Source organism: Phascolarctos cinereus, unplaced genomic scaffold (assembly GCF_003287225.1).
Source record: "Phascolarctos cinereus isolate Bilbo 61053 unplaced genomic scaffold, phaCin_HiC Scaffold_4;HRSCAF=312, whole genome shotgun sequence".
NCBI lineage: Eukaryota > Metazoa > Chordata > Mammalia > Diprotodontia > Phascolarctidae > Phascolarctos > Phascolarctos cinereus.
In genome coordinates, this window is record NW_027555847.1 from 336931395 (window position 1) to 336956942 (window position 25548).

Genomic DNA, 25548 nt, shown 5'->3' on the forward strand with positions numbered 1-25548 from the left:
TACCAGTAGCTTCAAATCAGGGAGAAAAAACTGTTCCTAAAGTTCAGAAGAACCATGATATAATTGTCACAATCACCTCACACTGAGACATAATTACTATAGTTCATTATGGAGGGAAGAATCTCTATCTAAAGAAATACTGCAAATCAAATTCTCAGAGTAGTCTCAAGAGTATTGAGTGAGAATGGAAGTATTAGGAGGATCTAGATTTTAAATTCTGCTATTTTATACTGAGGTAACGGTTAACACAAGGGAAAACAGATAAGCAAGGTTAAAAAGCATTAGGAAACAATGCTTAAGATAAAGGGCAACAAGCATATACTACCAACAAATATTTCTTGATAAAAACCACTACCACTTGCAGCAATCACAATAAAAGCACTATACAGATAATTCCCAAATGTATGTATTCTGCTCTAATCTGTGCCCTTTATTCCAATCTCTCACCTCCAACTACTTGCTGGATATTTCTATATGGATAAGAAGAAAGCATGAATTCCAACATGAACCATTCCCTCCCCCCTCACCTCATCTGACCTTCCCAGCCTTCCAACTTTCTTATTTCTGTTAATGGCACCCTGAGTCACCAAAGCTCAAAACCTCAATCACCTTCAACTACTACTTCTCCTTATAACACACACCAAATAATTTCCTAAGTCCTGTTCCTTCTGTTTCCATATCATCTCTGGAATTTCCTCACTCTCTCTACTGCTCATACTACTTTGCTGCTATTGATACTAATACAGTAAGCTACCAAATTACCTGCAGCAACAGACAGAAGGGGATATAGCTTAAACTAGGGGTAAGGAATCTGCAGCCTCAAGGCCACATGTGGCCATCTAGGTCCTCAAGTGCAGCCCTTTGATTGAATCCAAACTTCACAGAAGTTTGACTGAGTCCAAGTTTTAGAGAACAAATCCTTTTGTTAAGGGGATTGGTTCTGTGAAGTTTGGATTCAGTCAAAGGGCTGCACTTGAGGACCTAGATGGCCACATGTAGCCTTGAGGACACAGGTGCCCCAACCCTGGTTTAAAAAATGGAAAGTCTAAAAACCACTTACAACCAATTCTCTATTACTCATAGGAAATCAACCTTTAGGGCAGGCTATATTATCTTCAACAAATCTCTCTCACATATTTATTCATTTACTTGGTCAACAAACCTTTATCGATCCCCTATTATGTGCAAGATACTGTGCTGGGAATACAAAGACGAACAAAAAGGTGGTCAGTGTCCTGAAAAGGCTTATCATTTTAGTAGGAAAGATAAGACAGTTCATAAATAAATGTAGCTATTAAAATTGAAATCTAACCTATTAACTTGGTTAACAATTCAGGAATTAATTAACATGAAGAATCTAATCCACTAATGATTGTTTTCTTAACTTCCAAACTCCATTTACTTTACACACCAGTAAGTAATTTCAAATCTATTCTAGGGTATACTAGAGTGAAAAATTTGCATCAATTTTCAGGTACAACTGATTCCCAGAATGGAGGAGGGGGAAGAAGTTGGTAAATGGGAAACGAAAGAGCCTCTCAGTTTTAAATCTCTGAAACATAGTTCTGTTACTTTGCTCGAAATGAATTCTTTGAAAATCAAGAAACACCTATATTTGAAGCATTCAAGAACTCACTCTCCCTATAGCCTATGACTAATTTTTATATTATCTATCCCTAGTTTCTCTATTAGTGCAAATAACTGAAAATTTACTATATTCTCTTTGCTTGGTTTCTTAACCATATTTTGTTTCATCTTCCTAATTATGTTTTCTTCATGTCTAATATGATAGCTAGTACTTATATAGCACTTTAAGGTTTTGCAAAGTGCTTTACAAATACTATCTCATTTTTTTCCCCATAACAGCCATGGGAGGTAACTATCCACTGTGCTATCTAGCCACCTCAATAATAAATATTAAAATTAATCATTATTTCTTAAGTAGTATCAACTGATACCAGAGGGAAACAGCACCAAAGTTGGCAGGTAATAAATTGACAATTAAAATTTTGTCAAAATTAATCTAACACAGATTAAACACATATGGATAATTGAGTGCCTTCTCACTTTTCTTCACTCTTCTCCAATAAACTGTCCCTCCAACATTTTCAGGTTCAATCTCCACACTAAATATTCTGGTACTTATGATCTTTTGACATTTTCTCCAAATTCTTTTTGGCTTTTTAGTAAATCCAGAACTTTAATCTTCAATTCTACCTGGCCTTATACTGCTTAATTAAAGTGAGTGGAAATATAAATTTTATAGAAATCATATACAAAGCACACCCAGCTTCTCCACAGAGAAGTTTTTGTTTCCATTTCTTGAATACAAGGCTGGCCAATAGCTACAATCATTTAACTGACCAGTATTTGTAAACATTTAAGAGTTGAGGCAAGGGGAAAAGTGAGTAGATATAATGCCTTCTCACAAATAAAGACTGTGCCTTCTCCTCTAAACTTCTCTATTTCTGCTGAAGGCACAATCAGCTTTCTAGGTTTACAAGCTCTCAGTTATTCCTGACTTGTCATAACTTGTATTACATAGTCTCAGATTCATTATACAATTCTTTGCTTTCTATGTACTCTTAGGTCTGGACTTTCATCCAAATCAGCCTTCTCTTCATGGTACTCCAACTCCATCTCCTTGCCTTTTTACTGGTGGTTTCTTGATGCCATGCTTTTACAAGTCCACGCCCTCACCATTTTAGCCTCAGAATCTCTAATTTCTTTGAATTACCAACTTCTACATAAAACCTTTCCCGATTCCAGTTATTGCTAGTGTTCTTCCCTTCATATCTACCTTGTAAATACATCTCCCATTTGCTGCATTTTATTAAAGTCACATTTACAAATACTATTTTATATTCCACATATGAACTAAAAAGACTTACCCCATACACCTGCAGCTAAAGATTTATTCTGATTTGGCTCTCTCTCATATTCAGGATTTAAAGACGGCTGAAAGAAAAGTTTGTGGATTTAACAAATAGTGTTCCAACCTCAAGACATAAATAAGCAAAAATCCAGTTGAAAGTTACTAAAAATTGTTAAATTACTGATAGGCTATGATACAATCAACTCCAAATTGCCAAAAGCCAATTATACACAGTAGACTGTAGTACAGCAGAAAGGCCACTGGCTTTAGAATTAAATCATACTCTGATGTTTACAACCTGTGTGGCCTTAGGCAAACAACTTGATTTTCCTAGATTTCAGTTTCTTCACCTTATTATAAAACAAGGGATTAAAACTAGATGTCCTCTGATGTCCCTTCCAACACTGATCTTTCATCTGATGATATTAGTATCAACAGAAACCTTAAAGTATCATCTATTTTGTTGTTAACATTATCACTATGCCCTTTCAATGGGATCAGAAGATAGAAAGCCTTTGACATTTATTTCCCCAACCAAAGAAAAAACACGAATAAGAAAGGCAGCAAGTTTAGAGCGAAGACTACTATTTACATCAACCTTAAATATCTACCCATCCTTAGCATGGAATGGACTAAGGGGAAGAACTAAAATTCAAAAACTAGACTAGCTTGTAACTCGATTCAGGTCTTCAGATGTGGCCTCATTAAGTTAACACTAAGTTATCAGAATATTCAAATATAAATAAACTCAACTAGTTTAAAATATGTTTGACATACCACTTACAGCTTAAGTATCATTAGTTATCATTTGCTTCTTTATGCCATTTATGCATATATGCATATACATCTCCACTTTCTGATTTTAAGCTGGGACCAACGACCGTGTTAATATGTCCCGACTCTCTCAAAATGCCTTTTCCACAGGGATTTAACAAATATTAAATGAGTGAATGAAGAAAGCCTACAAATAATTTTTTTCATCATTAGCAATTCTGGATTATTCAAGTTGTTGTTCCCACTGGTATAAAAAATCATTAGTAAATAAAGGTAAACATTTCTTTATTTAAAAATTGAATGGATCACAACAGATTTTGTTTCAATAAGTATACTGCTGCAAATTATACTCATTGTCTGCAAAGCTGCATGTATAGAAGCTGACCTTTTTATAACTAATTAGAAAGTGAAAAGTCTAAATGCAGTAAAAGATGCCAGAAGTATTATGCGCACTGCAGTGTCAAGAATGCTGGCTTTGGAGCCAAAGGACTTGTGTTCAAATTCAAGCTCTGACATTTACTTCTTATGAAACATTGCATAAGTCACTTAATTTCTCTTGGGATTTAAGTTTCCCTTCATTTGTATAATGAGAGGATTAGAATAGATGGTCTCAAAGGTTTCTTCTAACTGTAGTTCTATCATCTTACACAACCTTTGAGGTCCTTTCCAGGTCTGAATGCACTGTTCTATGAACTTCTTCCCCCTAGCTCCTATATATTTTAACGTGCTTTGTTGCTTTTAATTAAGGGATTAAGATGCTTGAGGTGGCAAGGATGGGAGTTGAAACACAACTGCTACTTGATGACAGGACAAAAAACAACATCAGCTACAGGCCAGCTCTCCAAACCTACAATGAAAACAGCACAAAATCAAAGATTTTCCATCACAGAGAATGACTATTATGTGGATAAAAGGGGGAAAAAAACACATTTCTTGTACTGGGTTTTTCATTACATAGAAATTATTATAAACTCACCAATAAAGCACTGGTTATATGAGATGGGCTGCACATGCTATTTTCCCCATATTTTAATATAATGGGATTTTAGTCCTGTATAAATCTTGATGGAACTTAGAATCTCACAATAAGGTCTCAGACAAGCACTCATATTCTGTGCGTTAATAAGAGAACATTTAAACTATCCTCAGCAAAACCTGAATTACTGCAAAACAAACTAGGCCCACCTTCTTTTGAAAAGGATGGAGTTTAGGCTTACTGATCTCACACAACAATGGCCAATGTAGTTATGTTCTACAGACCAGTTATTATGCCAACCCTAAAAGAACCAAAATAATTTGATGTCTAGTATCTTCATATAATAGATTATATTAACTTTTTGTAGCACCTTTGGCAAAAAGTTAAATCTACAAATTCATCAATGTAAAATACTAACTTGATTAAATACTAAGGGGGACTTCAAGATGGACACACAGATCAAGACTTTTAGCTTTTGAATATGATTTTCTTTTTGTGCCAGATTTTTATGTTGCCACACATTTTTGGATTCCCCTATCAACTTTCAGTAAGACTAACCTGGAACAAAGCATGTAAACTAGCAAAGAAAACCTAATTTGGAATTAACTGTTTTTCTTATGAATAATCTAAAAATAATTGAGAATTGATGTTATTCAGGTAAGACTAAACAAAAATAACTGAAAAACTTGTTAGAACTGCTACCAAAAGCACGTAAAAGCTAGGTTAACAATTATTTTCAGTAATATTTAAATAAATTTACAAGTCAACTTCTATATTAAATGAGAAACAGTTCCTACAAAAACTATTAAAAGTTAAATATACTCCATAATTTTTTTTAAAAAAACTTGCAAGTGGCAAAAATGTATAATATTTTGAACCAATAAGATTATAAAAATAGAAATAATTTTCTCCTACAAATGCAGTTTTAATTCATCCCATTTCATGTTTGGAGAAACTAATAAGTGGGCCATGCATTGCTTTATACTACCAATGTTGCATTACGCATATAAAGACAGTTAATAATTATTGTAATGACTTAACTCCTATTTGTACACAGTTATATTTTGTTAGAATATATGAGGGCATAAATATGGGATGAACATCCTATTTAATTTATCCCCAACTATGTGAAATTCTATTTCAGATTAATGAAAATTATGATAACGTGCAGCCTTAGAAACTGCTGCTGCAGCACAGCAAAACAAAACAGGACAAAAGGAAGCAGAAGTCCAAATCCTCCTGCTATATCACGGGGTGAAATGAAAGGGCAATTAGAAATATGTGTATAGGTGGATGAGTCTAAGACTGAGCTGAGTTGCCAGAAGAGACTCAAATATAGGGAAATCAACTAGTATTAGCAGGTATTATGAAGCTCAGAGTTTTCCTACCACCTTAGAGCCAATTCAATTGTTCCACAGTGGTTTTGAAACAACTGGGAAGCACTACCTCAAGTAAGAACTCAGAAATTGCAGGAAATCCCATGATAGCAGAATAGACTAGACCTGACCTGACCTGACCTGGGTCCCAGTATGGTAAGATGCTTAGAGAACCCTGTTACAACTTTGCTAGGAGTAGTCCTTCTAAGATTAGAAGTCCAGGCTGCTGCTTTTGTAAGGTCAGTGAACTAAGAACAATATTTACACTTTTTAATAAAGTTTTATTGTATTTTAAAATGTAAATATCATTCTTGACTAACAGGTTAGCCCTGTTGTAGGTGATAAAAAAAAATTTTTTTCTATCACTTTTCCTTTTAAAAAAAGTCTGTACTCCATCAGCTATCTGATGAATGGTCAAAAATAAAATAAAGAGTTCCTGTCTCCTCTTTACCTAGTCTTGGTATCTATTAGGGATGCTAGAAACCATTCTCTTATTTGCGTGGACAACAATGTGTTTAAAGTTAGTAAAAGTGAGTATTCCTAAAACAAAGCTGCATATTGTTCTTTTCAAATAAATAGGGAAGACAGTTTGCTGCAGTTAGAAAAAACTTCTGAATCAACAAAAGTTTAAAATCAATCTGAAAATGGTTCCTCAAATACTTCAAAAGCGTGTCCACTTGCCAAGTCCCATGATGAAAACAAATCATGAAACAAGGTGAATTAATAAAAAGGTTAAGTTTTTTTTAAAAGTATAAACAAACATTTATTTCCCTCTTTCCCCCACCCTTTCCACCATATCTTTTTGCTGTCTTGGCATAAATGATGCAGATGGTATACAATGTGATTTTATTAAACAATACTAGCAAACTCCCTAGTAGTTGCAAAGCATTATGGTGAAGTGAATTTAATAAAATTTGTTAGACCAAGTCAAAAGTTGACATGTACATAGTTTAAAAAAAAACACCCACTAAACGAAAGGATTTTTAAAATAAAATAAAAAAATAATTGGTCAAATGACTAATACCTCTTACCTATGTATGGAAAGGGTGATCCCTGTATAAGATGAGCTGTACTGGTGAAATCTCATGAAGTAGCTTGCATAATGGATAAAATGGCACTTGAAGAAACAATGAAACCTCGTTTTGTATTATAATTACAAGAAACTTACAAAATCCTCAGCCTCAAATTGTTTGCGTTCTTCCTTGTCTTCTTTTTTCCCAGTTTCATTGTCAGGGACATTGTTTTCATGCAGTCCTTGGCTTTTTCCAGAGTGGAAAGCACTGCTTCGAGAACGGGAACTTCCACCATGGTATCCCCCTCGATGATTTATGTTTTCAGTACCATTTCTTCCATGTGCACGCCATCCATTTTTTTCTTTCCTTCCAAAGTTTCCTATATTGGCAAAAACAAAATAAATGCTGCAATGATGACTTTGCTCAAAGACAAAACAAAAAAAACATACATGGAAGAAAATATTATCAAACAAATAAAATGTTTAAAAGAAAAAAAAGAATTAAAAAAAATCAAACCAATTTTTAAAATATAAAATATACCTCCATTAGGACGTCCAATGCCAGAATCAAAGCCATCTGAAGAGTTGTGCCGTCTACGATTTATATCATAACGATTTTCTGCCCACTGGAAGTTTTCAGTATGTTTTTCAAAATTCAGTGATGACTGAAAGAACACAGATTTTAAGCATAAATACAGGAAGAGCTCTACTTTTATCCCGTATAATTTTATAAGACTTTTGAAAGAATGACTGACTACTCCCTAATATTCCAACCTTTTAAAGTATTTTTGAGAATACAATCAGGAACATTTTATTACTCACATATTCCAGGTATTTTAAAAATTACTATTAAATTGTAGCTGCTATTTAACACCAATATTTACTATTTTCTATCCATTTTTTTTACCAAAATGTTAAATTAAGTTCTTAATTACCTTAATGATGGAATTTTAGAGTAGGTTCTTAAAACGTCATTGTCTAATGACAAAACTGTCAAATGATATCAGAGAATAAGAGTAATACTTCCATTAAGAAGAAAATGAGCCATTTATGCATACTTATTTTAAACTTTGTTTTCCCAAAGTGCCTTTACTTACTACATAAGAAATACAATTCCAAAAACTTTTTTTTTAAATTAACACAAATTGGTAATTTCCTACACAATTTTTTAGTCACTATCTCAAACTTAAAGCATCTCCCAGATGGGAATAGCCCTGCTTCTCTTAAGAAAAAAAAATTCGAGTATCCAAAACAGTTATATAAATGCTAACAGCCTCCACCGTAACTACCCTCAAAAAACTTTTTCTAAAGTACAGACAACATTGGGGCAGGTAGATGTCTCAGTGGAGTCAGGAGGACCTGAGTTCAAATTCGGCCTGAGACAAAACACCTGACACTTACTAGCTGTGTGACCCTGGGCAAGTCACTTAACCCCAACTGCCTAAAAAAAAAAAATAAAAATAAAGTACATACAACATGCACATAGTCTCAATTATAGTGTGTAGCCTATCAGACCACAAATTTGGAGGGTTGTCATCTAGTTCAACCCTCTAATTTTACAAATGAAGAAACTTGAGACATATAACAGGTTATTTGGCTTGACCAATGTCATAATGTAATAAGCAGCAGAGAGAAGTTTCAAATCCAGGTCCTCAGACTTCAACCCCAGAACACTTTCCACAATAACATGTTACCTGGGCTCTTGAAAGGCAGCAGAAAGTTTTCCTCACATTATACCTAAATTTGCCTCTGATGCTTCTACCCATTGCTGTCTTCTGTGACCAAAGAAAACAAGTTTAATCCCTCTTTCCTTCAACAGCCCTACAAATACTTGAAGACAGCAATCACAACCTTCTAAGACATCTTAAAACACTATGTCCATCCACAAAAATCTTGATTTTAATAATTATATACATACATGCACATATCCTCCAACAATGCAACTGAATCCATTACATATTTATCTTTCATCTAATCTCAACTGGGTTCTCACTAGGCAATTCTTTTAGTCTGTCCTGAATGACACTATCCTTCACCTTAAATTTACTGTACATTCTTATCATGACTTCCAATCCCTCCCCCCTTCCTGGTCTCCCAGTTTATGTCATATGCTCTTCTGGACTCACTTTCTTCCTTCTTGATCCTATGGTTGACCAATTCAACTATGTTCTATCCTGGAATCCTTCATCCCTTTGTACTATCTACAGTGAAGTCCTGCCAAACTCCTAATTCTAGGTCGATCCCACTATCTTCACTCCTTTTCACCCATGGCTAAGTATAGCTCGATTCTTGCAATTGAATCCACATTCATTTTATCCACTCTCCCATGGGCCCTCATCCTGCATGGCAATCCCATATTTTTCCCTAACTGCCACACTCCCAATAGTTTCCCTTTTCACAACTCTTCTCTATTCAAATTCCTTATTCTACCATACCTACCTTCCCAAACCACCTTCATACACCCACAATTTCAGCTAAAGTGGCAATACTAGCTAAGTCCTAAACTTGATTCACCAATTCCTATTTCTTTAAGCAGGTTCTCCCTCATGCCTGAAATGCATTCCCTCTTCAGGTCCATCTCTTAGAATCCCTAGCTTCCTTCCACACTCAATTCAAGTGCTCCCTATTACATTACAGGCAGGTAAGTGGGCCAGTGGTTAAGAGTGCTAGGTCTGGAGTCAGGATGACCCAACTTCAAATCAGGTCTCAAATACTTATTAGCTGTGTAACTCTGTCTGCCTCAGTTTCCTCAACTGCAAAATGGAAATATCAACACCTGCCTGGCGGGGCTGTTGTGAAGAAGAAATGAGGTAATATTTGTACACTGTTTACACAGTGCCTCAAAAGTAACAGGTCTATGTGAATGCTTATTTCCCTTTCCTTCCTCCTCCTATTATTACATGACATCTTTCCAGATTCTTACTCTCTCCCAAAGTTGCTCTTTATATGTTCATATGCAGTATCTTCCTTCCCAGGCCCTGAGAAGAATGTAAACTTAAAGAAAGCAGAGACTAGGTTTGTCTTTGCATCCCTAGCATTTTGCTTTGCAAAAGTACCTGCCCTAAACTTTTGAACTGATCTATCAAAAGAATATTCTCATTCAAATGTTTTAAAGTCTGAGATACTGTGATTAAAATACTCTTACAGGATGACAAGAGTATTTAGAGTTAGAAGGGACCACAGTCCAAACTTCTCATTTTAAAGATGAAACTGAGGCTTGGAGAGGTTTGTGACTTGCCTGGGATCATAGAGCTAGCAAGTGTCTAAAGCACAACTGAACTAAGGGCTTCCTGATTCTGAGTCCAGTACTCTCTACTCACTAACCCCATTTTGTCTGTCTCTACATTTTCCTAAATTAGGCCTAAATCTCAGTAAGTTATAGTCTTTTATCTTTATAATTACCTAAAATAAACTTGCATGAAGCAGGAAAGAAACTGGAGTCTTTAATCTTACATAGGAAGAAACCTCATTTGTAGAAGCTAAATTTTTATATTTGTCCCCCTTACAAAGGTAAGGAGAAAATGAGAAAAACAGAGATTAAGGCTGGGAAGGGAGGGGGAAGTTGGATAGGGCTGATCTTCCAAGACAAAAAAGTAATTAGAATGTCAAGACTAGGAACCAGGAGAGTGAGACATACTTTTATTTACACTGCAATGAAGACTAATGATAACTTGAAAAGACTCGTATAATAAAACATCTTTTGCTGTTATTTCTACTAGTAAAACATTTTGAATGCTTCCCCCACCTACAAAAGGCTAAAAAGCTATGAAATGACAGTTAATCCGTAAGTAGACCTGGAAAAAGAAAGGTAGATGTAAGAATGTGTAGTGAGGCTGAGAGCCAATCCCAGGACTTAGGTAAGAAAAATAAAGCAAAATGCTACCCAGGGTTTAAAATTAATAGGAAGCTCTCAGATACCAACAGGGAGTCAATCAAGTTCACCATAGCCAACAAAAGCAGTGAAGATAAACAAAGATTAATAATCTTAAAGAGTAGCTGTCTAAAATATCCAGTTCATTGCATGACTATAGCCTAAAGCAAAATTATCACAATTAAAGCACTGTTTGCATTAAATATCTACACCAGCAATTTTTGGCTGCCAGCCACATTTATACAAACAGAAAAGCAAAGCTGTGGGGAGTGTTACAAGCTGCTAAACTAGTGACAATTACCAAATAATAGATAGGCTAATAGAGAGCTTCACTCATCTCTTTACTTAGAAATCTCAGAAACTGCAAGCTAGTAATAATAATTGAGGAACACAGAAAACCCTCAAGGGCATATTCATCCTAACAGTCAATTCCCTTGATCAGCCGGACAGTTTTTACTGAGTCGGTCTGGGAAGGTATTGCTGGCAGTTTCTCTTTTTTTTTTGGGGGGGGGGTTGTTTTGGTTGGGGGAACCTAGGAGGAAGGGAATTATTCCTAAATGAGGGGATAGCTTCATGCTATGCTGATTCTATGTACTTTATTCCTTGACAGACAAGTTTAAATAAATAGCAGGATTGTTTTGGAAGGCTGCAAATTTTTTTATCTTCCCACAATTTTGCCTAGTCTCTTCTCTCAGGTTCATCCAAGGATTTCTCAGTCATCCCCACCAAGGAAGTGTATACACTTCAAAATGGATTTCTTGTGTTAAAAAGGGAGGTAAGGACAAAGAATGAGTAAAATTCCAGGTCGATTAACCCAATGATGATATGGAGCATGGAATAAGTGTTGGGATTACAAAGATAAAGGCAATCTGTGTCCTCAAAAAATTTATAATATAGTAACAACCATACTGATATTACCTTCATTTTCTTTTTCTCCTTTGCCTGCCAAATATCCCATAGTGATCAAACACTACCCATTATATTTCCAAAATCCCTCAATCTATTCCTCCCTTGATTCCATTGCAAGAGCACTAGTATTGTACCTTAATACACCTACCTAGAAAGTTGCAATATGACTCTAATTCATCTGCCTAACTTTTTCCTCCCCCCTCCTTGTAATCCATTATCAATACAGTCATACTATGCCTATAGTAACCATGTTCAGAACCAACTGAGACAGTTCCTAATTCAAGAAGGAACATTTTTTAACAAGGCTTTACAAGGGTTATCTTTTGTCAGACTACTTGTCCAGATTTTTGGTGCAGAAAATACCACTATATTTCTGCTAATGAGTTCTGCCATGCCATTGTCGGCATGGCATCCTACCTTCCTGAAGCAACTCCCTCTGCCACAAAGACAATAAACAAAACCTTGCCAAAACCATCTGTGAAAGTCCAAAGTAAAATCAATACTTTGATTGAATTAAGTCAGATAGACCCTTCCTGTCTTAAGAATTGTTCTCATTCTTCTTCTGTACTTTTCCCTCCTTACCTCACTTCTTTCCTGATCAAACTCAGTATAAATATTTTTCAAATTATTTTCCATTCAAGTACCTTTTTGCCTTTGTGAAGAATATTTCAATTTAATAAGTATTTTAGTATCTATGTACTGAGCTCTGAGGATACAGAGATAAAATTCAAACAGTACCTACCCTCTAGAAGCTTCCAATTTACTGGATAAAACCAACATGTATAAAAATACATACAACATATATACAGATTAAATACAAAGTAATTTCTAGAGAATAAAGGAAAAAGGGATCTGGTAGGAAGTGGCATCTACTTTGAAGGAAACTAATAATTTTATGAGGTAAAAACAAGGCATAGAGGTGAAAGACATAGAGGCAGAAAATGAAATAGCATGTATGTAAAATTAATGTGTTCTGATACAACCTTACAAATAAAAGAACTCATGAATTTTTTGTTATATCAATAAGACTTATGTATAAAAAAACTTATTGCAAACAAATATTAGTTTGGACAATTCATATACTATAGCTCACTAAAACAAAAACAGATTCAGAGTCACAACACCCAAGCTTCATCCAGGCCCAGATCCACCATTTACTTACTAGCTATATGACTACTGTCACTGAATCTCCCAAACTCTGTTTCCTCATTTGTAAAATGGGAACAGCAATACATGTACTAACTCACAAAGTTACTGTAAAGAAAGTACTTTGTAAACTTATACTATACAAATGTGAGTGATTATGATTATTAATATAACATTACTCAAATAGTATTGCTTGTTGATTTTTTTTTAAGGCAGTTGGAGTTAAGTGACTTGCCTAGGGTCACACAGCTAGTTAAGTGTCAAGTGTTTGGTCTGACGCCACATTTGAACTCAGGTCCTCCTGACTTCAGGACCAGTGCTCTATCCACTGAGTCACCTAGGTGCCTAAATAGTATTGCTTTTAAACAATGTTAATTCACAAGAATTAACACACAATGACCAAAGGCCACTGTAATAATATTCTGGATAATACCAGCAACTGTCTTCCTTCTCTTCCCTATCCTAAAATACAGTAACAATTTAGGAAATATTAAATAGGCATTTGTGCAGAATATTCCCGTGAGGGAAGAACTAGATTAATTAATTTGCCACCAAACCCTGTTAAGGAGAGAGGATCCACTGTGATCACAAACTAAACAAGACAACTCACTTTACTGTGTTGGAACGTCGAGTGTGTTACAAGAAATAATTTTCAATCTTAATTAGTAAATGAAAAGAAGGTATGGAGCAAGTAACAGTTCTCCAACCTTTTCTTCCTCCAACATACAGTAACCTTCTATTTTGTTTTTGTGGATAACTTGGGTTGATTTCATTACTGGAATGATATAATTGTGACCTTGGGTAGGCCACAAACTCTGTGGGCCTCAAGCTACTGCCTCTATAAAAAAGGTGATGAAAAATACTGTGGTCTCATTAAGCTCTACACATATAATTCCCTGTTAGCTACTTCCTTCAGGATCTTCTCTACTATAAATCCTACTCTTTCTACTTGATTCCCCTCTACTTACAAACAAGCTTAGATCTCTTCCACCCTTCTTTTTCTCTATTTCTCCCACATCCTACGGGGGGGAAAAAAACCTTAATATTTTCCTTTGATCATGGTACTGAGATTCTGCCCCCAAATCTTTCTCCCTTTCAAACCAAACTTTCAAAACTAAATTTCTACATTTTAGCACTTACTCATTGATCACTCCCCACCTTGTATTCTGATGTGTACCCTAATACTCTACTAACAATTACTTTAAAATCATCAATGGTCTACTTTTAAAACTCAATGTTTTTCTCTCAGGCCTTAACTTACCTCCCATAACCCTTCTGCTAACACTTTGTGCTATTAAACTACTCTCTCCTTTCCAAGATTATTCTTCCCCTGGAACTTTTGCACTTTGCATTTTCCTAGGTCTCTCCACCTTCCTTTAACTGTTCCCTGACTCCCTTTTCTCCTCCCACTTCAAAGCTTTCTCAAGAGCGACTTTAGTCACTTTCTCAACTATCTCTATATTAGAACTTCTTAACCATTTTTTTGTGTTATGGATTCCTTCCTGGTGAAACCTACAGACTCCTTAGCAGAATGTTTTTAAATGTAGCAAATAAAATATACAGAATTACAAAGGAAATAAATTATATTGCAAATACAGTTATCCAAATATTTTAAGTTCATGGACTCCAAGGTTAAGAACTCCTGCTCTATACTATCTACACTGGTAATCTCATCCATTCCCAAGGCTTCAATTATTACATCTATGGGGATGACCCAAAAATCTCTCCCTAACTAAAGGTACCATCTGAACTTCAAAGCATCATTTCTAACTGCCTACTCATCATCCCCACACTCATCCCAGCTCAGATCATCAAACAATCCATCAAAAAATAACCCCATGGTTCTTTCCTCCACCTCCACCTAATTCCCTTGTTTTTGTTGATGGCACTACCATTCTTTAAGGCTTAATACAGCAGTCACTTTTGACTTCTTTTTCTCTCTTACCCCACACATCCCAATCAGGTCCCTAAGTGCTATCCATTTTTATTTCAAGGATATTCTCTCATGTTCTTTTCCAGTTAACAGTCACTAACCTAGTTAAAGCCCTCATTAACCTCTAACCTCAACTGCTGAAACAAGGGGGGGGAAGAGAGGGTATCAAACCAGTCTCACCATCTCCGGTCTATCCTACATGCAGCAGACAAAATAATCTTCCTAATTATTATCTCATGCTGTATTCCACTCTCTGAAGAAAACTGCATTCACTATGCTGTAGCTAAAATCTGAATTCATGAGCCTGTCATTCAAAGACTTCTTCAAATAGACAGCAACACACACACACTCTAATCAGAAAGCTTTTACTGACATAAAGTTCATAAACTGGTAAGATAGAGTATTCAAACAACTACATTGCCCAATGATATATATGTGTACCGGAGTGATGCTTACTACATGGGAGGAGGAAGGAGGGTTGTTACTAAAACCACAAGGAGACAGTGGGTTTTTTGTTTGTTTACATAACAAATACATACAGTCAAAGGAAATTTCCATTGTTCCACAAAGTGTATATCTCAGTCTGCACTGTATGTATATCATCCTTCTATCAAGAGGTAGTTAAAATGTTTCATCATGTGTCCTCTGGACAATCATTTTGTCAGATTTCTTAAGTCTTTCAAAGTTGTTTGCCTTTACAATATTGTTGTTATTTTATAACTTGTCCTCCTGGTTCTGCTTACTTCACTGTGCCCCAGTTCAAACAGGTCTTCTCAAGTTTCTCTGAAATTATTCCCATCACTTCTTACAGTAGAATAATATCTATCCTATCACATTACATCACTTTCACAGGCTGAATTTGAGCTAGGCCTTAAATGGAGAGAAAGGCATCTAAGAAAAGGGGAACTGAATGAACCAATTTTCCAAGATATTAAAGTACCATTCAAACAGAAGGGATAGTTATTAATCCATTATGGCTAAAAGCTAGAGGACCTATAAGGAAGCATTATGAGATACAGTTGGAAGAGTAGGGCAATGCCAATATATGAAGGGCTCTCAATACAAAGCTAGGTCATTTGAACCATATTCAATAAACAATAGAGAGCTGTTAAAAGAGTTTAGACCACTCAAGTGACATGATCAATCTGTGCATTAGAAAAACTAATTTATCAGTTGAAGGGAAAGAACAAAAACAAGAAGAGTAGTTAGCAAGTTATGCTGAAATAGTAAGTGATCATGAGTAGTGGTAGTGAGTAGAGAAGAGGGGCTAAACAGAAGAGAAATTTCAAGAGAATCAAGAAAACTTGATAACTGATCATTAATAAGAGGCAAAGGATAGAGTACTGTCAAACACCAAGTCTTTAAACATGAGTGACTAGATGAACTGCAGTGCTACTGATAAAAGAATGGCAGATGGGGGATAGGGACAAGAAAAGTTTGGGTTGGGACATGCTGAATTTAGAGATGATGGAGATGGTCTACTGCCATTTTGAGATGTGAGTCTGGAGATGGGAGAAGACTCATGATGCAGCTAAATGAACACTGGATTGAGTAAGATCTTATGAATCTTGTGCATGCTAACAAGTAATCCTAAGCTAGTCAATTTCATCCTCAAGATCTCAGCTTTCTCATTTATAAAATGATTTTTCAGATTTCTTTAGTTCTTAACCCTACAAGGTAGCCCAGGAGCTAGAGATAGTTTTGAGAGTTCTTTGAATAGAACTGAAGAGATCAAACAAGTTCTAGGTACAGTGTATTTTAAATACTTGCATGACTAAGCATGACAGAAAAGTTTGTTGAATGGCATAATAAAGTAGTGAAGAGCTCAGTTATAACTCCACTCTTCTTTCCCTTTCTCAGGCTGAAATAAAAACATCAGACAACCAAATGTTTTCAGAGAGACTGTACGGACAGGGATCAGAAAAAGCAATGGATTAGTTTTCACAAACAGGGCATGGGGGAAACTGTTATAAATAAATCAGAAAAGCCTGGGCCATCTGCCAGAATATATAAATCACTATATTACACAACTCAGTTTTAATTATAAAAATATTTTAAGTGGGAAGGGAGGAGAAAAAGGGGAGGAAAAGAGATTAAAAAGAAGTCAAAAGAAGGAGAGTTGTGAAGGGAAAAGAGAACTTTTGCTAAGTTATTGCTTCTGAATTACCTGAGATGGAAGTTATTTACCGTCATTTGTTTGGTCTTTTGACATATATTGCTCCAAAGTAGAAAAACTGATAGAATGCTAGACTGAAGTCAAGAAAATCTGGGTTCAGGGGCAGCTAGGCGGTGCAGTGGACAGAGCACCAGCTCTTGATTCAGGAGGACCTGAGTTCGAATCTGGCCTCAGACACGTAACACTTGCTAGCTGTGTGACCTTGGGGGGAGGGGGAGAGGAGGAGGAGGAGGAGGAGGAGGAGGAGGAGAGGAGGAGGAGGAGGAGGAGGAGGAGGAGAGGAGGAGGAGGAGGAGGAGGAGGAGGAGGAGGGAGGAGGAGGAGGAGGAGGAGGAGGAGGAGGAGGAGGAGGAGGAGGAGGAGGAGGAGGAGGAGGAGGAGGAGGAGGGGAGGAGGAGGAGGAGGGAGGAGGAGGAGAGAGGAGGAGGAGGAGAGAGGAGGAGGAGGAGGAGGAGGAGGAGGAGGAGGAGGAGGAGGAGGAGAGGAGGAGGAGGAGGAGGAGGGAGGAGGAGGAGGAGGAGGAGGAGGGAGGAGGAGGAGGAGAGAGGAGGAGGAGGAGGAGGAGGAGAGGAGGAGGAGAGGAGGAGGAGGAGGAGGAGGAGGAGGAGGAGGAGAGGAGGAGGAGGAGGAGGAGGAGGAGGAGGAGGAGGAGGAGGAGGAGGAGGAGGAGGAGGAGGAGAAGAAGAAGAAGAAGAAGAAGAAGAAGAAGAAGATGATCTGGGTTCAAATAATGATTCTGATAATTTATGAGCTGAGTGACTATGGGCAAAACACAACTCCCTACTATAATACAGTAATAATATCTGTAGTGTCTAACTCATGGAGACAGTGTAAAGGAGAGGAGAGAGTAAGGAAAACCTTAGCTCAAGTCTCTATTCTACTGGTTAAAAAGGCATTTAACCTCTAAGTGTCTCTGAGACTAAAAGTGGTAGGGCACGTGATGATTTGTATTGATAGAAGAAATTTCCTCATTCATTAAACAACCTTCTAATTGGTCTTACTGCCTCAAGTCTCTCCCTACTTCAATACATCCTCCAAAACAGCTGCCAAGTGCTTTTCCTAAAGTTTAGGTCAGACCCCATGTCCCATCATCTCCCCCACTCCCCACCTCAATAAAATCCAGTGGTTCCCTACAGTCTACCAAACTAATTATCAAGTCTTTCTTTTGCATATAAATCTCTTCACAATCTGGCCCCTTTTTACCTTGCCAGTTTTCTTACATTGATCTATCTGCTTTTCCTCACACATTATATTCCATTATCCATCTTCAGTGCCAGGTAGTCTTCTCCATTCCCTGGGGAATAGTCTCTTTCTGCAGCTCTGACTCTTAGAATCCCTAGTCTTCCTTCAAGACAACTCAAATGCTATTCTGTGCAGGCCACTTCCAAGTTACCTTCAGCTGCAAAAGTTACTTCCCATCTATTCTGCATGAATCTTCTACGTGCCTTTTTAGTAATAAAGATGTCTCCCTTATTAGAATGTGAGCTTCTTGTAAATAACCTGGAACACAGTTAAGTGCTTAATAAATTATCATTCAATTCATCTAATCATTATAGTTTTTGTGAAGTTCAAATGAGAACCTATGTCAGATACTTTGCAAATTTTAGAGTGATATATAAATATAGCTATTATTATTAGGGTTCCATTTCTCTCTTGGAAAAATGTACCAAAGAGAAAATATTCATGAAAATATATCCTGTTAACAAAGTTTATCTTGCCCTCCTAAACAAAACAAAGGGAGAATAAATAGAGAACTAGCTAGATCAAAGACAATTCCCTGGTTATATAAGTCTTTCATATATCTAAGGACGATCTACTCCAATGTTCCTAAAATAAAAACTACAATACAGAACCCAACCCCTTAAAAAACCATCCTCTCTTGAAGTGTAGTTTGCAATTTCACCACACGGTGGCGCTAAAACTCTATTTTTCTTCTGAGACCATGATTAAAAAAAATTCTCACTAATTCTTCTGGGCCTACATTATGCCAAACAAATAAAAAACAAGAGCAGAAAAATGTTAATTCTGTTGGAATGGAGAAATCAATAAATCAGTGATGATATCCTTCTGCTGTAACATCTGTTTGGGGCTAGGTAAAGGATAAAAAAAGAGAAATGCAGAAAGTACACAATAAAAGAAGATGCACCAAGAATGAAGACAATTTTGTAATGTTTTGATAAATGAAGAGCTGCAGGGGAAGCGGAAAAGAAAGAACATTTTTGAGAAAGTCATTCTGTGCTGCAGACAGAGACAAGAGAGAAAAGGAGAGGAAGAGGGAAAGGAAACAAAAAGACAAGAAGAGAGGGGGAGAGACAGGGAAGGGAAGGGAAGGGAAAAAGAATGAAGGTTAAGGGCTAACATCCAATTATCATTTCCTTATTTGCTCTTCAATTCATTTATTCAATAAAAACCTCTCCTACTTCAAGTACTTACTGAATTTCAAGACAAAGTGCTGCACAACAAAACAAAGTATATTTTGTTCTATTTCATCTGAATTCAACAAATACTGAGAAATGCAATAAAAATGGCACACCCTTAACTTTAAGGGGTTTCCATTCCACTAGGGCACAGGGGCAAGGAGAATAAGTATAATAAAAAGAAAAGGTGAGACTGAGCAAGAAGAACTTCAGTACAAGGGTTCTGGGAAAATCTGAGGAAGGAAAGGATCACTTTCAACTGGGAATCAGGACAGGCGCTCATTATACATTGCTTCTCCCTAAAATCTAAGATCCAGACAAACTGGCCTTCTCAATATTTCTCACACTCAACATCCCATGCCTTTGCATTGGCCATCCCCTCATGCCTAGAATGACTCTCTCCTCCTCACAGAATCTCTAGCTTCCTTCAATGCATGAATAAATAAACATTAAGTGCTCAGCATGTGGCAAATACTAGGAATGCAAACAGAAAAAAGGAGATAAGGAGAGAGTCCCTGTCGTAAAGGAGCTCAGGCTCTAACTGGTAGAAACAATGCAATGCATAAAAGGAAATTCAACTGTAGAAAGTTCACCTTCAGGATGGATGGAAAGGCTCAAAGTACTAAGGGTAGAGCAAAGAGGTGGATGGCAAAGCCCAACGGTCCTTGGGTTAAGTGAGTTGTCCTGTATTGGCTCTGGGGCAACGGGGGAAGAGAAAATGGAGGGGGATGGGAGGAGGGTAGTGGGCCTTCCCTCAAGAATCAAGAAGGAAAGGGAAGGATAGAAAGGTGCTCCCAGCCATGGCGATGGTTCTGGGACAGCTGGAGGAAAGGGGGAAGAGGAAAACGACAAGGAGGGAAGGGCAAGCCAAATTTAGTTCAAGCACTATCTTAGCTTTGAAGCCTTTCCTTATCCCAGTTGCTAGTATTCTCCCTCCCTTAACTAGACTGTTTTTATTTTGTAGGTATTTATATATTTGCATATCTTTCTCTCCCAATTAAAGGTAAACTTCTATGACAACAGAGGTTTCAGGTTTTTTGGGGGGTTTTGGGGTTTTTTTGGTCTAGCATCTAGCACCCAGATAGGACCTAGCACAGTGCCTGACACGAAGCAGGGACTTGAGAAATGCTTGTTGAATAGATTGAAATTTCAGCTTCAAGTAAGGTGGGCAATCTGGTGCACTAGAAAATAATATGTTCAGAGTCAAAAGATTTGCCTGTGTGACTTTGGGCATTTCATGTAATCTTTCTTCTTAATCTATAAAATAAGGCGGCTATTTGGTACTGATTTAAAAAAGGTAAGTAGACCAATGAACCAGACAAGATATGCAAGACTCAGAAATAATCAAAAACAGAAGTCGTCCATTGTTCAATAAACTAGAAGAACACAAACTATTCCCTTTTCAATAAGAACTTCAGGGAAACTGAAAAGTAGCTTGGAAGAAATCAACTTTAGACCAACATCATATACTGAATACCAAAATAAGTTCCTAATGGAAAAACCAGAGGTATCTATCAGATCTAACAATTCACCTAAATATATAATAAACAATGAATGGGAGAGAGCACAAAAATACACAATTGCAATTATACAAAATTGAAAAATTTTTGCATAAACAAAATGAATATAATCAGAGAAGCTGTCATTTGGGAGTTTAAAAAAAAACCTTCTGCATCTAAATTAAGACCTGATATCCAAGAAATATAAAGAACTGAAAAATAATGACAATGAACCACATCCCAATAAATAATTGACCAATCAAAAGCTTTCAAAAGAAATATAAAAACTGTCAACTAATACAAGAAAAATATTCCCAATCATTAATTTTAAAAATGTAAATAAAAATAGCTCAAGTTTTTGCTTCATACCCAGGAAATTGCCAAAAATGACCTAAGATGCAAAAGTGGGGAAGGGGGGAAGAGAGGGGAAATGGACAGGATGGGAGGGAAGACACATTGCAGGAAATCTTCTAGCTGATCAGGATAACAGGAAGGTCAACTAAAGTTGTCCACCTAATTATCAGTTTCAGCTTTATTCTTTCAGCAAAATGAGTAAGACTGCATATGATGCAAAGGCTCACACGAGGTCTCTATCTACCTCTGTACCTAGAGGGAACCTCAGAAACTAGCGAATCCAACTCTGTCAATTCACAGAGGAGAAAACCAAGGACTAAGGAAGTGAAATGTACAATTCTAAAATTTTAATTCTGGAATTACACTCAGCACACAGAGATACCTTGCATGGAGAAACTGAGACCAACTGAGAAAGCAGCAGATCCTAATCTCTGAGGCAAACTCCTACTGAGTGAAACACCACAGAAAATAAATTATAGGTTTTCGCACTTTTTTTTTTTTTTGCCAACCACATAGCCTAATTCATGTAACTTACACCTGGATGAAATTAGATTATGGATTCAGGCAATGGGAAACCACTGATGGCTTCCAAAGGGAAATTTAAAGTATAAGAATTGTATGTTAGGAAGATTATTGAAGAAGAAGAGCCTAGAGGTAGGCAGACAACTTCCACTGGAATAGACCTGTAGAGGTTAAGGGGAAAAACTACTACTTGCATTTATGTTATATTTACAAAGCACTTTTCCTCACAACTCTGTGAAGCACAGTGCAAGTATTACTGTCTCCATATCACAAATGAGAAAACTGAGGCCAAAAGAGTTTAAGTGACTTACGCATTGTTAAGCAGCTAACAAGTGTCACAAGACAGAATATGAACTCTGTTCTTCTGACTTGAATTCCAGAAGGTGAAATTAATGGACAGGTCTTGGCCAATTAACTTGATATGAGAGGCTAGTAAGGGGTAACAGGATTATTCAAAGAAATTGACCTTTGACCCAGAGATTCTACTACTCACCATCTATGCCCTAAGAAGGCCAATGACAAAAAGAAATATCCCATATATACAAAACGTTTACAAGTGCATTTTTTGTAGAACAGAATAACTTCAAACAACATAGATAACCAACAACAACTTTGCTGAAACACTGAATATAACTAAATTCAGAAGTATGGAAGGATTATATGAAATATAATTACCAAGTGAAATAAGCAGCATCAGGTAAACACAATGACTATAACAACACAAATGGAAAAACAAAGCAATCAAAAGTGAAAGCTGTGAAAATATAATTAACGACCAAGCTTGGCCCCCAAGAAGAGACATAAAAAAGCATCTCTACTCCTTTCTTTGCATAAGTATGGAACACTGCATGTAATGTCAGACTTTTGAAACATTAGTTAATTTAGTTTTGTCTTTTTAAAAATTCTTTATTAGGGGGCAGCGAGGTGGTGCAGTAGATAGAGCACCAGCCCAGAAGTCAGGAGGACCTGAGTTCAAATGTGACCTCAGACCAAACACTTGACACTTACTAGCTGTGTGACCCTGGGCAAGTCACTAACCCCAACTGCCTAAAAAAAAAAATTTCTTTATTAGAAGAAATGGCTTTGTGGAATGGGGAGGAGATGCAGTAAGAGGTTGATTAAAAAAAAAGGATTATCAATTTTTAAAAGCTAAAGAGTCTGTCTTAAAGCTGGGTTAACTGGCCTACCTCTGTAACTGAAGAGAATAAAAATATATGTGCCTTTTATTTCTCTAGAATACAAACAATTAAAGAAGACGGCTTTAGACAAATGAAAGAAGGCAAAGACTCTTCTTTCATCACCTTCCATGTAAAAATAAATTGTTCAGGAAAGTTTTTCAAAAGGGTGGCAGAGAGTTGGGAAAAGAAAAATTATATAGCTAGCCAAGTGTGAAACTAGAATCTAAGGTCATCTTTAGAACGGTCTAAACTCCCATGCTGTATTCAAATCCAATACCACTGAAATGGCAGAAAAGTATTCTTTCTCTTTTCTGAGGTCCATTTCATTCAGAGAACATTCCCTTAGAGGAAAAAAGAACAAAAAAAAAAAGGGAAAGTACCTTTATCAAACAGCCCACTATATCTACCATGTAGAGCTAGTATTAATTCCCCAACTTTGGAGAACTAGGTACTAATCTCAGGTAGGGAACACAAGTAATATCGTGTAGTAAAAAGAATACTTGACTTTGCATAAGAAAACCAGGATCGAGTCCCAGCTCGATCATGTACAAGCTGAAAAACTAGAAAAATTGTTCCTGATCTGTAAAGTGATGATCACTAAGCTCCACCCTTGACATTAAGTCCTTGGGCTCACATGCAACCCTGTTCTTGGGCGGTGGGAGGTTGGAGGGTATAGGTGTATCAATAAGACTACATAGAAAGAAAACTATACTGAAAAGCAGAGACTCCCTTACTTCAAGAGACTTTCCAATAAAGATTCAACAAGGAACAAGAACCTTTAGAATCAATAATCAATAAACACTCATTATTACAAATTTATTACTATTAAGTACCTACTATATGCTGGGCACTGTGCTAAATGCTGGAATACAGTAAATATTAGTTAAGGGACTCGAGTGCCAGGCACCATACTAAGAACTGGAGATATGAAGTACAAAGAATGAGACAATCCCTATTAACAAGGAGCTGTATATTCTAAGGGGTGAGACAAGTAAATATGCTAAGGTGTACAATTGGGAGGGAGAGCACTAGTTTTAACAAGCAGGTGTTAAATGAGCAGCATCTTAAAGAAGGAAGAAGCTCTATAAGGCTGAAGTAAAGGAAACAAGCACTGCAGGTTTGAAGAATGGAAATGGAGTGCTGTGTGTGAGGAACATACAGAAGAACAGCATGGCTATACTGCACAGTACAAAGCAAATGAAGCCCAATGAGGCTGGAAAGAGAGAGGAAGGCCATATTGTATAGGGAACAAGGCAAAGGGAATAACTAGAGCAGGGGTGGGGAACTTGTGGCCTCTAGGTCCTCAAGTGGAGCCCTTTGACTGAATCCAAATGTCACAGAAGAAATCCACTTAAAAGGAACTGTGAAGTTTTAATTCAGTCAAAGGGCCACACTTGAGGACTTGCAGGCTACAGGCTCCCCACCTCTGAACTACAGCTTACTGAGCACATAGGTTGAACTGCAGTGATGAGATACTTGAAGGAAGAAAATCAATTAGGAGGCTGTTGGAATAATCTAGGTGAAAGACTGATGAGAACCTGAACCAATGTGGCAGCTTTATGAAAAAAAAACAAATGGTCTAATATGAGAGATGTAGTGAAGATAGAAATGGTGATAGTTGTAAATCCAGTCAAATGACTGGGTATGACGAGTAAGGAGCAGTGAGGAAATCAAGAATAACACCAAGGTCATTAACCTAGAAGGATGATGATGGTGCCTTTAACAGAAAGAGGGAAGATGGGAAAAGGGGAGGATTAATGAGAATTTTTTTTATCATGGTACCCAAAGAGGGGGTGGTGAGCTTTTTTTAAAAAAAAAATTAACAAATTTATTTAAATATAATTAGTTTCCTTTGTATTCCTATTTTATATCTCATGCATTTAAAAAACACTATTCTCCAATTACTGAAATCTGATTTTATTTGTATAAATTTTTCTACAGTTTTATTTATATAGTTCTTAGGCTTGTTTTGGCACATATACTCCCAGGTATTTTGTACTGTCTAGAGTTATTTTAAATGAAATATCTCTCACTATCTTTTCTTGTAGGATTTTGTTTGTGATACACAGGAATTTACGTGGATTTACTTTCTACCCTGCTATTTTGCTAAAATTAATAATTGTTTCAACTAACTTTTTAGTTAAATCTTTGGGATTTTCCAAATATACTACCATATCACCTGCAAAAACAGATAGCTTTATTACCTCATTCCCCAGTCTGATTCCTCTTATTGTTATTGCTAAGATTTCCAATACAATACTGAATACTATTGGTGACATCCTTGTTTCACACCTGATCTCACTGGGAAGGCTTCGAGCTTATCCCCATTACAAATAATGTTCACCGATGATTTTAGATAACCGCTTTTTCCCAATTTAAGGAAAAATCCAGTTGTATCTATACTTTCAATTGTTTTTAATAGAAATGAGTGTTTTACTTTATCAAAAGCTTTTTATCCATCTATTGGTAGAATCATGATTTTTTTTACTTTTATTACTGATATAATCAATTACGTGAATAGTTTTCCTTA

General features: G+C 36.6%; 1 protein-coding gene across 3 annotated transcripts in view; it reads right to left on the reverse strand.

Annotated features, from left to right (window-relative positions):
• GPBP1 (GC-rich promoter binding protein 1) overlaps positions 1–25548 on the reverse strand; it is a 104883-nt gene that overhangs the window by 19245 nt on the left and 60090 nt on the right. For 2 of the 3 annotated variants that reach the window (XM_020997538.2, XM_020997528.2), the window contains exons 4-6: positions 7555–7678; positions 7170–7393; positions 2892–2958 (exon numbers count right to left, since the gene is read on the reverse strand). In XM_020997538.2, the coding sequence (XP_020853197.1) occupies positions 2892–2958; positions 7170–7393; positions 7555–7678 (415 nt within the window). The other variant, XM_020997547.2, reaches the window with a different exon arrangement.